General features: G+C 44.0%; 1 protein-coding gene across 1 annotated transcript in view; it reads right to left on the bottom strand.

The window, feature by feature from the left end:
- Positions 1-18,984, bottom strand: part of NCBP1 (nuclear cap binding protein subunit 1) — a 2,903,332-nt gene that overhangs the window by 844,370 nt on the left and 2,039,978 nt on the right. Inside the window, exon 19 of the mRNA XM_044060340.1 lies at positions 14,886-14,988. Within this exon, the coding sequence (XP_043916275.1) occupies positions 14,886-14,988 (103 nt within the window). The remainder of the gene's footprint in view (positions 1-14,885; positions 14,989-18,984) is intronic.

The raw sequence follows: 18,984 nt of genomic DNA, 5'->3' as shown, positions 1-18,984 counted from the left end.
ACAAAGAAAATCTTTCCTTAGACAAGGTATCATTGGTATAAGAGTTTCCAGGTCTTGAGAGTGCTGACACCAAAGGGTTTTTAGGTACCAATGTAGTTTCCTCACATGCAGTCTGGCATATGGAATGAGTAGAATGCAAGAGGCCATGAACCCTACAGCTTGCAGGATTTTCCTTGCGGATAACTGGGTTCTCATGGCTAGTTGAGGGAAGTAGCCTGTCAGGTAGGCTTGTTTTTCTGGCGTAAGGAATGCCATCTCGATGCTTTGTTCAGGCTTGCTCCCAGGAATACAATTTTTTATGTGGGGACTAGTTTTGATTTCTTTTCGTTGATAGTATACCCCAAGGAGGTCAGTAGGTCCTTTACAAAGGTCAGGCACTGAAGCAGCTTTTCCTGTCTGCCTGAATCGGGCAGTTGACTAAGTATGGGTAAAGTTGAATATTTCTTTGTCTGCAAAAAGCAATGGCGGGAACCAGACATTTTGTGAAAACTCTGGGAGCAGTAGATATGTCAAAGAGTAGCGCAGAGAACTGAAAGTGCATAGATCCTGCCCTGAAATGAAGGTATTTCCTGCATGATTCCCTGATTGGGCTGTATAGGTAGGCCTCCTTTAGGTCTAGGGTGGCTAACCAAGCATCCTTAAAAAGCATAGGGTAGAAGCTGCTGGAGGCTGAGCATTTAAAATTTTGGTATCACCAGAAAGGTGTTTAGAACGGGTAAACTGAGGATGAGGCGCCATGTGCCCTCTTTTCTGGGTACCAGGAAGAGTATGGAATAGAAACCTTGGCCTGTCTGTTCTGCAGGAACATGCTCTATGGCTCTCATGGACAGAAGGGAAAGGACTTGCATTTTGGCCTCTGCCCACTGGTTTGGAGGAAGATCTAGGAACCCTTTTGGGGTCGGCAGTGTGTGGAAATAAAATTTGTATCCCTGGGACATTATGTTGAGAACCCAGCGGTCTTTGGTAATGGTGGCCCAATTGCCTGCGTGGAGTTTTCCTCCTAGGGGCACGAGCAGGTGGGCAGAGGGAGGGGGTGGAAGTGTAACGTCATTGTGAGTTCCTACCATAAGGGGGTGGCTTTGCACTCCCTGTTTTTGAAGAGGAGGAACTCCATTGCTTAGATCTCTGCATTCCCTGGGGCTGTTGTCTGGGGGTCTGCTTCCCCTAGGTCTGGGCTGTGTTGGCCTGGAGGGGCCAGGAAAGGACCAGTGCTTGGAGGGGCAATGCCTACTGAACCTTGGGGGCTGGACCTGTAAAAAGTCTTTAACTGTCTGCATAGATTTAGCCTTTTCTTCCATCTTTTTTAAGACCTCTTCTGTCTTGGTGCCAAATAAGTTGTCTTTGTTCAAGGGTGCATCTAATAATTTGGATTTGTCATGGTCTGGCAAGGTCTGTTCCTTACGCCAAGCATGCCTTCTAATGACAGAACAGGTGACGACTGCCCTGCAAGATGCTTCTAGGGTGTCAAAATCACATTGTAAGGTGTACTTAATTACCTGACTTGCAGAATGCATTAACTCTTGTAACTTTATTTTCTGCACAAGCAGGAAAAGAAGATATTTTTTGTTTGAGGAGTTCCATGGTATTTCAGCATGTGGAATTGACAATTTAATGCTCTAATAGCAAGAGTAGCAGAGGTGTATACTTTTTTACCCCATTAGTCTAATGCTCGTGAATCCCTATCTGAGGGGGTGGGATTCTTAGCAGAGGTTGCTTTGATTCCTTTAGGTCCTTGAGAGATGACCTTGGGGTCAGCAGTAGGATTTTTAAAAAGGAATTTGTGAGAGTCAGGGACTCTATAATACCTGTCAGGTTTCCTGGGAGCAGGAGGGAGGGTGTCAGGAGTCAGACTGGATTCCATAAAATCATCATCCACAACATCCAGGACAGGAGGAATGGCCAGAGATCTGTGCTGTGGTAGATCTAAGAATTCCAAGAATCACTACAAAAACGGATAAATGGTGCTGTCACAAACCAGTAATCTAAATCAAAGCACCACTCGATCAGGATGGATGTAGGCAACAGTTTATTGAATGACCAACACCGAACAAAATGTAAAGACCAACACTTTAACATTGTTAACATACAAGTAACGTTTTCGTCATCAACTTCATCAGATGAAAGACAATCCCATAATTCCCCTTATATTAACAAGCAATTAACCCAATTAATAAATTCACCAATAAAACCAGAGTGTCATTTAATACAATGCTTACGTAGTCATACCAGTATTCTTAAATCTCCATATTTCATCTAGTTGTTAAAAATCAACTTTCTTATATTAAAAAATAACTTCATATATTTAAAACTGTTTTAAAAAACATTTAAAAATTGTCTGTAAAGACCCACATTCTTATAAAACAAATTAAAACTATAATTTCATACAAAAATACAATATATGTTGTGGTTTTTCACTCCCTCATGTGGCACAATTGTACATAACTTCACAAACTATGAAATAAAACCACGTGATACAAACTATGAAATAAAACCATGTGACACAAACTATGAAATAAAACCATGTGATCCAAGAATTCCCCGAGTCTCTTTTTAGACTGAGGATAGTCCTGACTTTCTCACTTGAAATGCTCCTTAAAGTATGTAGGGCTTCCCCCAAAGGAAAAGACCTCGGATGGAGAGACTGAAGTGATGGATTGCTCTGCATCAAAATCTTGATAAGAAGAGAGGGTTGCATATAGTACAGTTGTGTACACTTACCACAAATGTAGATGTTCGAGTGTATTCACTGTTGCAGTCATTACATTTGGGTAATCTGCTGGCAGGTTGCCCTCAGTCGGCCTGATTAACAAAGTCTTGGGTCCTGCGTCGGCTGCTGTCCCTTCTTCCATGACGTCAGGTCGTCAGGGGTATAAAACATGCAGCCAACGCCATTTTTATCAGTTTTTCTTGCCCCAGATGTCAAGTGCCCCCCAAATGGGGAGAAAAATATATATATTTATAAATGCATGTAATTTAGAACACAAAAAATATACCTCCAAATAAAAGAAAATACAACAAAAAGGCTTTTGAGCATAGTAAAAGAAAGAAGAGGTATAAAAAGAGAAAAGTAGGGGGCTGGCGGGTGGGTAACCAGGACTGCAACAGTGAATACACTCGAACATCTACATATATGGTAAGTGTAACCAACTGTACTATGTTCTTCATGTTTCATTGTTGCAGTCATTACATTAGGGTAGAATCCCAAAGCTATGGTTGGGCGGATGGAATTATACAGTATTAGGAGCAGCTATAAGGCCCTGCAGGACAGGAGTGGCACAGCCTGCTCTGGATATAGAGAAGAGAGGTAAATGGTAATGTTTGGTGAACGTATGAACTGAGCTCCAGGTAGCAGCTTCTAGAATGTCTCTGGTAGGAACCCCTCTAAGAATGGCTGCAGAAGTAGATGTAGCCCTGGTGGAATGGGATCTGATCCCCTTGGGGACAGGTTTACCATGATGCAAGTAGCAGAAACAAATACAATGGCTTATCCATTTTGAAACAGTCTGCTTTGAAATAACCTTTCCCTCAGATTTTCTTAGAGATTTTGTCCTGTTTAAGTAGAATCTCAGTTGTCCGTGTACATCCAATGAATGCAGAATCCGCTCCCCACTGTTCTGTGGATTTGGGAAAAAAGTTGGCAAATGAATGGTCTGATTATGAGCCACACTAGATACCACTTTAGGCAGGAAGGATGGATTGGTCCTGAGCAACACCCTGTCACAGCAGAAAATAATAAAAGGCTCCACTGCCATAAGAGCCTGTAGTTCTGAAATCCTTCTAGCTGAAGTGACTGCTAAAAGAAAAGCTGTATTCCAAGAGAGAAATTTTATGTCTGCAGTAGCAGCTGGCTCAAAAAGAGGTAGGGTGAGCTTTTCCAACACAAAATTGGGGTCCCATGCCGGAGTCGGTGCTCTCCTGGGACGTCTTAAATTTTTGGCCCCTCTGACCTACTGCTTTAGCAGGGGATGGGAAAAGAGAGGAGGCTCTGTGCTGTAATGAGCTGAAATAGCAGAGGCATGGATTTTTATGGAAGAGAAAGATAGGCCCTTGTGAAGCATCTCAGTTAAGAATTGCAGAATCTGAGGAATATTGGGCATTGCTGTGCTTATTCCTTGTGCCTGGTTCCAGGCACAGCATCTTTTCCATTTATCAGCATAAGATTTTCTAGTACTAGGCCTTCTAGCCTACAAAATGACATCCATCACAGGTTTGCTGGGAGATGTAACTGGTGAAATTAGTTGATTAGCCATGCTGCAAGATTCAGAGTTAGGAGCTGTGTGTGCAGAATTTGGTAGTTCTGCTGAGACAGCAGATAAGGTGTCTGTGGCAGGTACCACGGAGGAAGCTGTGACATATTGCGTAGGAGCGGGTACCAGTGTTGGCAAGGCCAGTCTGGAGCAATCAGAATCATTTTTGTTTTTTCCTGTCTGACTTTTAGTAATACCTTGGAGAGCAAAGAGGGAAAGGCATAGACTGATAGAAGGATAGAGCATCCACTTTCCAAGCTTTATTATGATGGCTTCTTTTGCAGAATTTGTCCAGCTGATAGATCTTTTTGCCTCACCTCAAAACTATGTCTCGGCTCCCCCATTTGCATGTCAATATGCTGAAGATTTGTGGCTCCAGTTTCCATTCATGTGGGTCCATAAGATTTCTGCTTAGTTCGTCTGCCAGAGTATTTAGCTTTCCTGGCAGGAATTGAGCTTGTAGTTGTATCTGATAGGTCAAGGCTGTGTTCCACAATGCCATGGCTAGTCTGCGAAGGGGGTAGGAATGTGTACCCCCTGCTTGTTTATGTACCACATGACTGTGATGTTGTCTGTCTTTATCATTAGTTGTCCTGGATGAAGGTAGTCCTTGAAGGCTGTCAGTGCATTCTGTACAGCTAGCATCTCTTTCTGATTGGTATGTAGGTGAAATTGATTTGAGCTCCATTCGCCCTGAATGCATCTCCCTGCCAGATGCGCCCCCAAGCATAATCTGATGCATCTGTAGTCAGGGTTTGGGTGGCAGGAGGTGGAATGAATGACGGCCCCTTGTTTTGGTGACAGGCGTCTGCCCACCATAGGAACTCTTGCTGCAGGCACGGAATGATAGGAATCATTGTTTCCAGGCTGTGACAATGTTGAATCCATAAGCTTTTTAGGTACCATTGAAGTTTCCTCATATGCAGCCTTGCATATGGAATTAGTAGAATACAGGAAGCCATGAACCTCAAGGCCTGCAGAATTTGTCTTGCAGATAGCAGGGCTTTTGTGGCCACCTGTTTGAAGTAAGTCACCAACTGAATTTGCTTTTCTGGCGTAAGGAAAGCCATCTGGGCAGTTGTATTCAAGCTTGCACCCAGGAATGTAACTTTTTGAGAGGATACTAGTTGTGATTTCTTTTCGTTTATGGTGTACCCTAGACAAGTTAGAACCCTTTTTGTAAACACCAGATGTTTTAGAATAATGGCCTTGTTTTCTGCCTGAATTAGACAATCGTTCAGATATGGATATATCTGAATATTTCTTTGCCTGCAAATGCAATTACTGGAGCCAGGCACTTTGTAAATACCCTGAGCGCAGTACACAAGCCAAAGGGCAGTGCAGAGAACTGATAATGCAAGTAGCCTGCTTTGAAGCGGAGGTATCTTTCTGCAAGACTCCCTGATTGGAATATGCAGGTAAGCCTCTTTTAGATGTAGAGTTGCCAACCAGGCATCTTTGCCTAGCATAGGAAGTAACTGGTGAAGAGTCAGCATCTTGAATTTTGGAATGTCCAGAAAGGTGTTTAGAGTAGACAGGTCCAGAATTGGACAACATGATTTGTCTTTTCTGGGTACCAGGAAAAGTCTGGAATAGAAACCTTGTCCCTTTTCCTCTTCTGGTACTAGTTGAATTGCCCCCATTAAGAGGGAAAGTACTTATTTCTGAGCCTCTGCCCACTGATTTGGGGGCAGGATTGGCAATCCGTTTGGAGTTGTCAACGTGTGGAAATGAAATCTGTATTCCTGGGACACTATATTTAAAACCCATTTGCCCTGGGTTATAAGTTGCCAGTCCCCCCCCTCCCCCCCCAAAGGGGCGGCTAAAAGGTAAGTGCTTGGTAATTCTAAAAGAAAGTAATTGAGACTGTTTATCATAGGGAGTTGCTTTATTGTTTCCAGATTTGGAAGAGGAGGCGCCTCATTGCTTACTTCTGAAAGTCCCTTGGGACTGAAACCTAGTGCTTTTGGAATGTCTGTGTTTGGCTTGAGTGGCTCTGGAAGAAATTGGACAGGACCAGTTCTTAGTAGGCCAGTGCCTACTAAATCTTGGAGGTTGTACTTGTAAGAAATCTTTCACAGTTTGCATATATTTAGCTTTATCTTCCATCTTTTTTAGAACTTCTTCTGCCTTATTGCCAAACAGATGGTCCTACTGCAAAGGAGCATTCAACAGTTTTGCTTAAACATGACCAGGCAGAGATTGCTCCTTAAGCCAAGCATGCCTTCTAAGCACAGATCCAGTAACAGCAGCCCTGCAGGAGGCCTTCAAAGAATCAAAACCACATTGCAAAGTATGTTTTCCAACTTGTTCAGCTGAATGCAATAAATTCTGTAAATCCTTATTTTCCACACAGTCAGAAATCAATATCATTTTCTGTTTAAGCAGTCCCATGATATGCTGCTATTTTAGCATATGGAATTGACAGTTTAAAGCCCTGATTGCCAAGATTGCAGAAGTATAAACCTTTTTACCCCATCTATCCAGCGCCCTGGAGTCTCTATCAGAAGGGGTAGGATTTTTAGCAGTAGAAGCCTTAATCTCCTTCGGCCCCTGAAAAATGGTTTCAGGGTCCGCAACAGGATTTTTGAAAAGGAATTTGTGGGAATCTGGAACTCTGTAGAGAACGTCTGGCTTACAAGGGGGCGGAGGCAGAGAATCAGGGGCCATACTGGATTCTGAAAACAATTCATCAACAATGTCTAGTACAGGAGGTACAGTCAAAGGCCTATGTTGAGGAAGAAGGAAATCCCTAAGCCTCTTTTTGGATTCAGAAAAATCCTGACTTTCCCAGTGGAAATGCTCCCTTAAGGTATGTAGAGTTTCCCCAAATTAAAAATCCTCAAGGGGAGAAGCAGAAGGCAAGGAATCCTCTGTATCAGAGTCCTCATAAGTAGGTATGGACAAATCCTGTTCATTAGAAGAGTCAGAAAAAAAGTACAGTTTTGTACCTACCATAAATGTAGATGTTCGAAGATCCACATTGCTGCAGTCCTTACACTTGGGTAGTCCGCTGTCCTCGGTCGGCCCGAATATCAAAGTATTAGGCTGACGTCGGTCAAGGCGCTTAAGACTGACATCAGGACGTCAGGGTACAAATGCGCATGACCGACGTCATATCCTCAGTCTTTTCTTGCCCCAGATGTCAGAAGACCCTAAAAAGAAAGGTCAAAACCAAAAGACAGCAAAAAACAACCAACCACACTAGCACTAACCCTATGTACAATATATACAATATTCACAATATGTACAACCCAAACCACACAACCGCCTCTAACTACAGAGGGGAAGGAGGGAGGGTAAATTGGACTGCAGCAATGTGGATCTTCGAACATCTACATTTATGGTAGGTACAAAACTGTACTATGTTCTTCATCTCACATTGCTGCAGTCCTTACACTTGGGTAGAATCCCAAAGCAGAGAAGGGAGGATGGCAAAACTATAAAGCAGTAGGAGCTGCCAAAATGCCCTGTAAAATTGCAGTGGCAAAACCAGCCCTAGATTTAGAGTAAAGTGGAAGGTGGTAATGCTTAGAGAAAGTATGCACTGAACTCCAAGTAGCTGCCTCTAAAATATCCTTAGTTGCCACCCCCCTTAAAAAAGCTGTAGAAGTGGCAGTAGCCCTAGTGGAATGGGGCCTAATCCCAGCTGGAATCTCCTTACCATGATGGGAGTAACAGAAAGCAATACAAAGCCCAATCCACTTAGAAATAGTCTGTTTTGACACAGGCTTGCCCTGAGAACCCAAAGCAAATGAAACAAATAACTGCTGAGACTGCCTGAACCCTTTAGTTCTGCTCAAATAATATCGCAACTGCCTGTGTATATCCAAAGTGTGCAAAATCTTTTCCCCTTTATTTTGGGGGTTTGCATAAAAAGTAGGCAAATGAATAGTTTGGTTTAAAGCCACACTAGAAACCACTTTAGGCATAAAGGAAGGATTAGTACGCAAAGACACCCTATCCTTATGGAAAATTAAGAAAGGCTCAACTGCCATAAGGGCCTGTAACTCAGACACCCTTCTGCAGAGGTAATGGCCAACAAAAAGCAGTCTTCCATGATAAATATTTCAACTCAGCAGTAGCTGCAGGCTCAAAAGGTTGTAGAGTGAGTTTCTCCAACACAAAATTGAGATCCCAAGCAGGAGTAGGAGCTCTCGTGGGGGTCTTATATTCTTTGCCCTCTAAGGAATTGCTTAAACAAAGGATGAGAAAACAATGGTGGGTCACAGTCATAGTGAGCAGAAATTGCTGCAGCATGAATCTTAATAGAAGAGAAGGACAAACCTTTGTCCAGTAACTCAGTAAGATACTGAAGAGCCACACTTAAATTAGGCTTAGAAACATCAAATTCCTTTGCTGTACTCCAAAATAAAAATCTCTTCCATTTATCTGCGTACACTTTCCTTGTACTAGGCCTTCTGGCCTCCAAAATAACATTCAAAACCTGCTGTGGAAGCTGAGACCCTCCAGGGTTTAAAACAGAATATGCCAGGCTGTTAGGTGAAGAGAGTGAAGTTTTACATTGAGTAGATGACTGTTCTCCTGAGACAGCAGATGTGGAATCGAAGGCAAAGGCCATGGAGGCTCCCGTACCAGACTTCTCAGTAATGGGTACCAGTGCTGTTGAGGCCAATCTGGAGCTATTAAAATCATCTTTGGCTTGTCCTGTCTGACCTTCAGGAGTACCTTTGGGAGGAGAGGCAGAGGTGGAAAGGCATACACATGAAGATTGCTCCAATTGAAAGAGAGAGCATCCACTTTCCAAGCTGTGGGATGAAACCTTTTTGTGCAAAACTTTGGCAACTGGTACTTTAGTGGAGAAGCGAACAGATCTATGTCTGGAGTTCCCCATAGCACTGTCAATTTCTGAAATACACGAGGATCCAATTTCCACTCATGGGGATCCATAATTTGTCTGCTCAACACATCTGCTAAGGAGTTCTGTGCTCCCGGCAGAAACCCTGCCTGAAGATTTAGCTGTAAACTGAGAGCCGTCTCCCACAAAATCATTGCTTGTCTGCATAGAGGATAAGAATGTGTTCCCCCTTGCTTGTTGATGTACCACATGACAGTTGTGTTGTCTGTTAGAACCAACACCTGCCCAGGAAGGAGTAAATCCTTGAAAGCTATCAATGCAAATTGGACTGCTAACATCTCCTTCAAGTTGATATGTAAATGTTGAAGTCTGGCAAGCCACATGTCTTGTACCCACTTTCCATTTAGATGAGCTCCCCAAGCTTTGTCTGAGGCATCTGTCGTTAGAATCTGACTCGCCTCTGGCCGGGTCACAGAGAGTCCCTTGTTTAGGTGACATTCCTGAGCCCACCACAAAAATTCCTTTTGAATGCAAGGTATTATCTGAATGACAGTGTCCATACATTTTTGAGATACCATTGCAGCTTCCTCATATGCAGTTTGGCATTGGGAAGCACCAGAATACAAGATGCCATGAACCCCAAGGCTTGAAGGACTGTCCTTGCAGTCAGCCTGGACTGATGAGACAATTGATGGAAGTAAAGAGAAAGATTCTTTTGTTTGTCCGGGGTCAAAAATGCCATCTGGGATGCTGTATTCAGTCTCACACCCAGAAAGCACATGTCCTGAGAGGGTACTAGACTGGACTTTATTTCGTTCACAGAATACCCCAGGCATCTTAGCACTGCTATCACATATTGTAAATGATGAAGAAGTTCGTCCTTTTCTTGGGTCAGAATCAGGCAATCGTCCAAATAAGGATAGATCTGTATTCCTCTTAGCCTGAAGAAAGCAATCACTGGAGCCAGAACCTTCGTGAACACTCTGGGTGCAGTAGATAAGCCAAAGGGCAATGCAGAGAACTGATAATGAGAAGTCCCTTCGAAACGCAGATACTTCCTGCAACTTAGCCTGATAGGAACATGAAGGTAAGCCTCCTTGAGATCCAGAGTCACCATCCAGTGATCTTTGCCCAGCAGAGGTAAAAGCTGCTGTAACGTCAACATTTTGAACTTGGGAATGTCCAGATAAGTGTTGAGAATAGATAAATCCAGAATTGGTCTCCACGTGTTCCCCTTCTTTGGTACTAGGAACAGGCGAGAATAAAATCCTAGGCCCACTTCTGGCAGAGGGACCGGTTGTATGGCCCCTATTTGGAGCAACAGAGAAATTTGTTTGTGAGCCTCTAGTCTTTGCTGAGGAGGAACGTCCGGCATGCCTTTGAAAGGAGGCAAGGTATGGAAATAAAACCTGTAACCTTGGTGTATGATATCTAATACCCATCTGTCTTGGGTAATCAAACTCCGATTTTCCTTGAAGAGTGCCAACCTTCCTCCCAAAGGTGCTGCCATGCAAGAAGGATCTGGCAGCTGAAAAGGTAGGTCATTGGGCCTGTTTACGAAAGGACTGGCCCCTGCCCTCACCCGAAGAATGTGCAGGAGAACTCCCTGTTCTAGGTCTGAAGGAGCTCTGAGCTCTGCCCTACCACGCCTAGATCTACCCCTAGACTGTGAATCATAAGAAGGGTACGTCCACCCCTTAGCAGGCCAATTCCTACTAAACTGGAGGCTGAACTTGCAAAAAATCTTTAACAGTCTGCATAGACTTAGCCTTGTCCTCCATTTTCTTCAAGACTGACTCCACAGGTGAACCAAACAACACATCAGACTGTAAAGGAGCATCCAAAATCCTTGTCTTAACATGTTCAGATAAATTCTGATCCCTCAGCCAGGCGTGCCTACGAAGAACTGACCCAGTAGCAGCCACCCTAGACGAGGCCTGTACAGCATCAAAACCACACTGTAAAGAATGCTTACCCACCTGTTCAGAAACATGTACTAAATCTTGTAATTCTTTATACTCTATGCCTTCCGCCAGAGCATCTACCTTAGACTTCAATTGAGAAAGAAGATAATTTTGATATTTCAACATGTGAAACTGGCAATTCAAAGCCCTCATAGCTAAGGTGGAAGTAGTATAGACTTTCTTTCCCCATCTATCCAAAGCTCTGGCCTCTATCTGGAGGAACCGGATTTTTTACAACAGAGGCCTTGACACCCTTAGGTCCCTGACTAACAGTTTCTGGGTCCGCCCTAGGACTCTTATAAAGATATTTATGAGCCTCAGGCACCCTGTAATACCTATCCGGTTTAACAGGAGCAGGAGGCAAAGAATCAGGATTAAGAGAAGCCTCTGCAAACACATCTTCCACAACATCCAGAACAGGAGGTATAGCCAAAGGCCTATGCTGGGGTAAAAGCAAAAATTCCCTAAGCCTTTTCCTGGAATCAGAGAAGTCCTGACCTTCCCACTTAAAATGTTCCCTCATGGAATGAAGAGTGTCTGAAAAAGAAAAATCCTCTGGAGGAGAAGCAGAAGGAGTTGAATCATCTGCATCAGAATCAGAATAAGGAGAGTACTCCTGCAAGTCTTCAGCAAGACTCTGAAACATCTGAAGCCTGCTCAAAACTCCCCAACTCTGGTTCCACCCTAGGCCTCTTATCTGGAGGGGGCAAAGAACCTCTAATCAAAGTAATGAAATCTTCTGCCATTTTAAGCATGTGCTTCTTGGGCACAGATCCTGTAGAACTAGGAGAGACACCAACAGAAGCTAAACCTGGCCTGCCTCTGGGAGAAGCCTTAGAAACAGAAGGAGAGGGCCTAACCACCTTAGGAAGGGAGGGGAGTACAGTAACATGAGAAGCCCCTTCAGCCTGACCTGCCTCCTGAGAGGCCACATCCTGCAATAACAAAGTCTCCCCCTGGGACTCCAGAGAAGCCTCCGGAACCACCGGTTCCACTGGCGTCTCTAAAGAACCGGCGTCCGGTACAGGCGACTCTTCTTGCCTGGGTTTAGCTGCTTTGTCTTTGCGCTTCTTGAAGAAGCGGCGGAGCATCCGACGGCATCTTATAATTGCACCGCTTCCCAAAGACCAACCTGGCACAATCTAACCTTCGCAATAGTGCGCTTATTGAACCTAGCACAAAAGCGACACCCAACAACGCCGTGCTCAGGCCCCAAACAAGGAATACACAAAGTATGATAATCTCTATGCGGTATCTGTTTCCCACAAGAAATACAGTTATTCACTTTTTCTGACATCCGGTAAACCACTGAGGCAAGAAAAACTAAAATGTTCCCAACGGGTACTTAGCCAACTTTGACTCGGTCTGAAACTCCGAAAAATTTCAGAACGCCGAACGGCACTTGCAACGCTGCTTCTGCATCGGACCATGCGGCAAAAAAGACTGAGGATATGACGTCGGTCATGCGCATTTGTACCCTGACGTCCTGATGTCAGTCTTAAGCGCCTTGACCGACGTCAGCCTAATACTTTGATATTCGGGCCGACCGAGGACAGCGGACTACCCAAGTGTAAGGACTGCAGCAATGTGAGATGAAGAACATCAGAGTCCTGTTCAGAAGACTCATAGTCAAGTTCAGCCTTAGGCCTCTTAGAAGGGGGGGGGGGGGTTGACTACCCCCTGATTAAAGTAATTAAATCTTCAGTGAATTTGGTCATTTGCTTTTTAGGCATAGGGGCCTGAACATTTGGCCTGGGCATCGGTTTTTTAGACAAAGATCAAGATTTTGGCCTTAATATTGAAGGTGGTGTCGGTTTAATATACAAATCTGTAGGCCTGAATACACCCTCAGAAGCCGGTGCCTGCACAGTGGCTGTGGACCCATCCAAGGTAGAGACATCCATGTGTTCCATAGGTGAAGCATCTCGCGGCAGTCTCAGTAGAGGCCTGCGAATCAGGAGTAGCGGGTATCAGGGGCTGCGAAAGAGCCTGAGTACTGGGGAACTGGCGACTGGCTTAGGAGAAGCATCGTCTGCAGTTTTGGACCTCAACGGCCTGTCTCTGCCGTTTTCTTTGCGTTTTTTTTTTTGGTATTCCGGTAGTCGGATTGCTAACCGACGTCATTTCTGGATAATTAAACCGAGAACCAAAATATTTAGAAGCAAAAATGTACACATGATGGACAGTGTACTGATTAAATAAAGCACAAAACCGACAACAAGGTACGTAGTGGTCAGGGCCTAGGCAAGGAATACAGTACAAATGAAAATCCTTATGAGGTATTTGCTTCCCACAAGTAATACAATTATTAACTTTTACTGACATCGGTAAGGAGCAAGAAAAAGTTTCCCCCAACGGGGTACTTAGCTTTTTAGTTGAAGACTTTGGTTCTGAAACTCAAAAACGTAAATTTCAGGAGTCGGTCGACCGGCACTTGCGAACTGCTTCTGCTTCGGGCACCATGCGGCAAGAAAGACTGATGTAATGGCGTTGGCTGCATGTTTTCTACCCCTGACGACCTGATGTCATGGACGAAGGGACAGCAACTGATGCAGATCCCAAGACTTTGTTAAGCAGGCTGACTGAGGGCAACCTGCCACCAGATTACCCAAATGTAATGACTGTTACAGTGAAATATGAAGATCATATGACTAGCTTAACAAAAGAGTCGTCGGCAGTTTTGGACCTGTGTGGTCTCTCTCTGTCTTTATCCTTATGTTTTTTCGGAAGATCGGTAGTAGGATGGCTTACCGAAGCCATACTGGAATTAGAGGACTGAGAGCAAAAATATCTAGGTACAATAAGGGCCCAATGACGTAAAGTTCTGGTGTTGAACAAAGCACAAAAGCGACAGTGGGGGACTTAGTGGTCTGGGCCTAAACAGGTGACACAGTAAGAATGGAAGTCTCGGTGTGGTATTTGCTTTCCACTGGTGAGACAATTGTTTACTTTTTCTGACATCGGTTAGAGCAAGAAAAAAAGATCCCCAACGGGATACTTAGCTTTAGAAGACTTCAACTTCAATTCGGAAATGAAAACTCAGGTAGCGGCCAACCGGCACTCATGCAAACTGCATCTGCTTCAGCCTCCTCGGCAAGAAAAACTGATGTAATGGCGTTGGCTGCCTGTTTTTATACCACTGATGACCTGACATCACTCCTGGAGCGACAGTAACTGACGCAGAAATACTAAGCCTCTGGTATTCTGGCTGACAGAGGGCTACCCTTGGCAGGATAACCCAAATGTGATTACTGCAACAGCGAAACACGAAGAACATCTATGAATGGCACAATAAGTTGGACAGAATGATAAATCCATAAAGGCACATCAATAAAGAAACAAACGTTGGCTTTACAGAAATACTAGGCTATACATTTTCTGCTTTAGCATCCCTGACACATGCATCAATGTTTTTACTGTCCAAACTGATGAAGCACATTACTTAAAAATAAATATTTGTGATTTAATGAACATCTGCAGAAATACAGCACGCATACTCTAAATCACAGCCAAAGACAAAACATATTACCCACTGCTGACTGTGTTTTCACAATTTATTTCCTTACCTGAAGTGATTCAATGTCAAGACACATGGTAAAGAAAAACAATATGAATATTTAAACAGTAATTTCTACCTAGATTCTCCAACAGGTTGAAAAAACTTACAATTGAGGCAATTGTGCAGAGTTCACAAGCACTTAAAGAACAGTTGTGATGTCCTAAGACCAAACTTTTCAGAATCCCACAGTTTGTCTAGAACATCTTGTAAACAAAGAATTGTAATTGGTTTTCCTGCAACTTTTACATTTGTTGAAGTTTTATTACAGAAAATGTGCATTTAAATATTTCACATACTTCGCCAGAGCACTGAAGGAGTGACTAAACGACTTGGATGCCAAATGTAGTAAAGTCTGCAAGAACACATCTATCTTCAAAGGGTTAAAACCGACTCCTTCATCTGAAAGGGAAACCTCTATGATTAAGAAGGCCAGAACAAAACTGAAAAATTATGCACATTCAGAACTGTTAAACATATCAACTTCAGCATTATGTTAAGCTCGGTATACAGTTTAGGTGAACGCTGATGTCATCTTGCTGAAGGCAATAAGGAAAGCAAATAGGCATTTAGCACTGCAATCAGTCCCAAAGCTTAAAACACAATGTAAAAATAAACCGGCCTGATAACTAATAAACTGCACTATGAAAAGGCTATTAGGATCCTTGATTTACAGGTTAAGCTGTGAACTTGACTTGTGATCTAAATGAACTTGACTGCCATAACCACGTTACTTTCAACTTCAGACGTACAGAAAAAGAAGGTAGTCACACAACCAAAATCCTGAATCACAAATGAATGTGAATCACACAAATGGTTGAAAATCATATTAAAAAAATATTTTTCAATAGGGAATGTGTCCCCTCACACACCTTCCTACCTAAATATACCAACTGCAATACTGCAAAAAGTACAGTTATGTACACTTACCATAAATGTAGATGTTAATGTGTATTCATTACATTTGGGTTATCTGCTTGCAGGTACCCCTCAGCCGGCCTGATTATCAAAGTCTTGGGTCCTGCATCAGTTGCGCTCTCTTCTTCCATGAAGTCTGGGGTATAAAGCATGCAGCCGACGCCATTACATCAGTTTTTCTTGCCCCAGATGTCAAGTGCCCCCATAATGGGAAGTAATTAAATACTAGGTTACACCTCTAACAAAAAGCAAATACACCAGAAAGCTCATATTCAGTAAACAAGAAGAGAGGTATAGCCAATAGAAATCAGGGGACTGCAGGGAGGGTAACCAGGACTGCAACAGTGAATACACACGAACATCTACATTTATGGTAAGTGTACACAACTGTACTACGTTCTTCATGTTTCACTGTTGCAGTCATTATATTTGGGTATATTCCCAAAGCTAAGGAAGGGAGGAGGCAATTATAGAGCATTAGGACCAGCTACTAGGCCCTGCAAAACTGCAGTGGCAAAACTAGCCCTGAATTTAGAAAAAAAACTGGCAAGTGGTAATGCTTGGTGAAGGTATGTACAGAACTCCAGGTAGCAGCTTCTATAGGATGTCCCTGGTAGGAACACCTCTGAGAAAGGCTGTAGAAGTAGATGCAGCCCTGGTGGAACGTGACCTTATCCCCTGTGAGGTAGGTTTCCCATGGTGCTTATAGCAGAAATGAATGCAATGGGCCTATCCACTTAGAAATGGTTTGCTTTGAAATGGCCTTCCCCTCTGCCCCTGCAGCAAACTAGCAGCTGTTCAGTTTTCCTGAGAGGCTTAGTCCTGTCTAAATAAAATCTAAGTTGTCTGTGCACGTCCAAGAGTGCAGTATTCATTCTCCTTTGTTCTGTGGATTAGAAAAGAAGGTTGGCAAACGAATGGACTGATTGAGGGCCACACTGGATATCACCTTGGGCATACAGGAAGGATTGGTCCTGAGGGACACCCTGTCCGCATGGAAGATGATGAAGGGCTACACTGCCATGAGGGCCTGTAATTTCGACACTCTTCTTAATGAAGTGATGGCTACAAGGAATGCTGTTTTTCAAGAAAGGAATTTCAACTCTGCAGTTGCATCTGTCTCAAAAGGAGGTAGAGTGAGCTTTTCCAATACAAAGTTAAGGTCCCAGGCTGGAGTAGGGGCTTCTCTTGGGTGGTCTTAAATTTTTGGCCCCTCTGAGGAATTGCTTCAGCAGGGAGGTGGGAGAAGAGGGGTGACTCAGTATTATAATGTGTTGAAATGGCTGAGGCATGAATTTTAATAGAAGAGAAGGAAAGGCCCTGGTGAAGCATCTCTGTTAAGTATTGAAGAATATGCGGTAAGCTGGGCACTAATGTGCCCATCCCCTGAGTTTGGCTCCAGGAGCAGTATCTTTTCTACTTTTCAGCATAGGATTTTCTAGTACTAGGCCTCCTTGCCTCCAGGATGACATCCAGCACTTGCTTACTGAGGGATGGTACTGGAGAGCTCAGGTACTTAGCCAGGCTGCAAGGTTCAGGGTTTGAAGCTGGGGATGCTGAATCTGGCCCTCCTGCTGGGACAGCAAGGAAGGGGTCTGAGGCAGGTGCCATGGTTCCAGCATGACATACTGCGTAAGAGGGGGCAACAGTGTTGGCGTGGTCAGTCTGGTGCAATGAGTATTGTCCTTGGTTTGTCCTGTTTGATCTTTAGTAGACCTTTTGAGAGGAGAGGCAGAGGGGGAAAGACATAAACTGAGAGGCTTTCCCAGGTGAAGGGCAGGGCATCCACTTTCCAAGCTCGTCTGTGGGGAGTCCTTGTGCAGAATTTTTCCAATTGGTAGTTCTGAGGGGAGGCAAGCAAGTCTATCTCGGGCTCCCCCATTTGTTTCTTAACATGCTGAATATCTTTGGTTCCAGTTTCCACTCGTGTGGGTACATGAGATTGCTGCTTAGGTCGTCTGCCTGTGACTTTAGCTTGCCGGGCAGGAATTGAGCTTGTAGGTGCACTTGGTAGCTCAAGGCTGTGTTCCACACAGTCCTGGCTAGTCTGCAGAGAGGGTATGAGTGGGTTCCCCCCTGCTTGTTTATGTACCACATAACAGTGGTGTTGTCTGTCTTTACCAATAATTGTCCTGGAAGAATGTGGTCCTTGAAGGCTGTCAGAGAATTCTGTACAGCTAACATTTTTTCATTGATATGCAGGTGCATTTGACTGGGGTTCCATTTGCCCTGAATGCACTGCCCTGCCAAGTGAGCCCCCATGCATAGTCTGATGCATCTGTTGTTAGGGTTTGGGCAGCAGGGGGTACAGTGAACGGCAGTCCCTTGTTGTGGTAGCAGGCCTCTGCCCACCAAAGGAACTCTGTCTTTATACAAGGAATGATAGGAATCATTGTTTCTAGGTCCTGAGAATGTTGACACAACATAGGCTTTTTAGATACCATTGTAGTTTCCTCATATGCAGTCTTGCATATGGAATTAGTAAGCTGCAAGAGCGATGAACCCCATTGCAGTATTTTCCTTGCAGATAGCTGGGTCTTTGTGGCTAGTTGTTTGAAGTAAGCGGTCATACTTGATTCTCTGGTGTAAGGTAAGCCCCATCTGGGAAGTTGTGTTTAAGCTTGCTCACAGGAACACAATTTGTTGGCAGGGTACTAGGTGAAATTTATTTTCGTTTATATGTGTTCTGCAGTGAGGTTAGCAGTTTCTTTACAAATGCCAGATGATTCAATAGTGTGTCCTAGCTTTCTGCCTGAATTAGACAATCGTCCAGGTATGGGTATATCTGAATATTTCTTTGCCTGTAGAATGCAATGACTGGAGCTAGGCACTTTGTGAATACCCTGGGCACAGTAGATAAGCCAAAGGGCAGTGCAGAGAACTGATAGTGCGTGTAGCCTGCTCTAAAGTGCAGGTATTTTCTGCAAGATTCCCTTATTGGGATGTACAAGTAGGCTTCCTTTAAGTCTAATGTTGCCAACCAGGCATTTTTGCCTAACATGGGAAGCAGCTGATGAAGAGTTAGCATTTTGAATTTTGGGATTACCAAAAAGGTGTTTAGGATAGACAGGTCCAGCATAGGACGCAGGAGTGGTCTTTTCTGGGTACCAGGAAAAGTCTTGAGTAAAAACCTTGTCCCCATTCTTTTGCTGGTACAGGATGAACAGCCCTGATACTTTAAAGAGAGAGAACGTGCTATTGAGCCTCTGCCCACTGATCTGGGGGTAGGTTTGGCCAACCATTTGGGGTTGGTAAGGTGTGGAAGTGGAATCTGTATCCTTGGGAAACTATATTTAAAACCCATTTGTCTTGGGTAATGAGCTTCCAGTTTTTTGCATGCAGGGCAATCTTTCCCCCTAGATGAGCAGTCAGTTGAGCAGGGCTTTGAAGGTTTAAGGTTAAGTCATTGTGACAGTTTACCACAGGGGGGGGTGTCTTACTACTTCCAGCTTTGGAAGTGGGAGCCCCCCCACTGCTTAG

This window comes from Protopterus annectens, chromosome 2.part0 (assembly GCF_019279795.1).
Source record: "Protopterus annectens isolate FY-2018-M chromosome 2.part0, PAN1.0, whole genome shotgun sequence".
NCBI classification, from domain to species: Eukaryota; Metazoa; Chordata; order Ceratodontiformes; family Protopteridae; genus Protopterus; species Protopterus annectens.
This window is presented reverse-complemented; position numbering and strand designations above follow the sequence as displayed.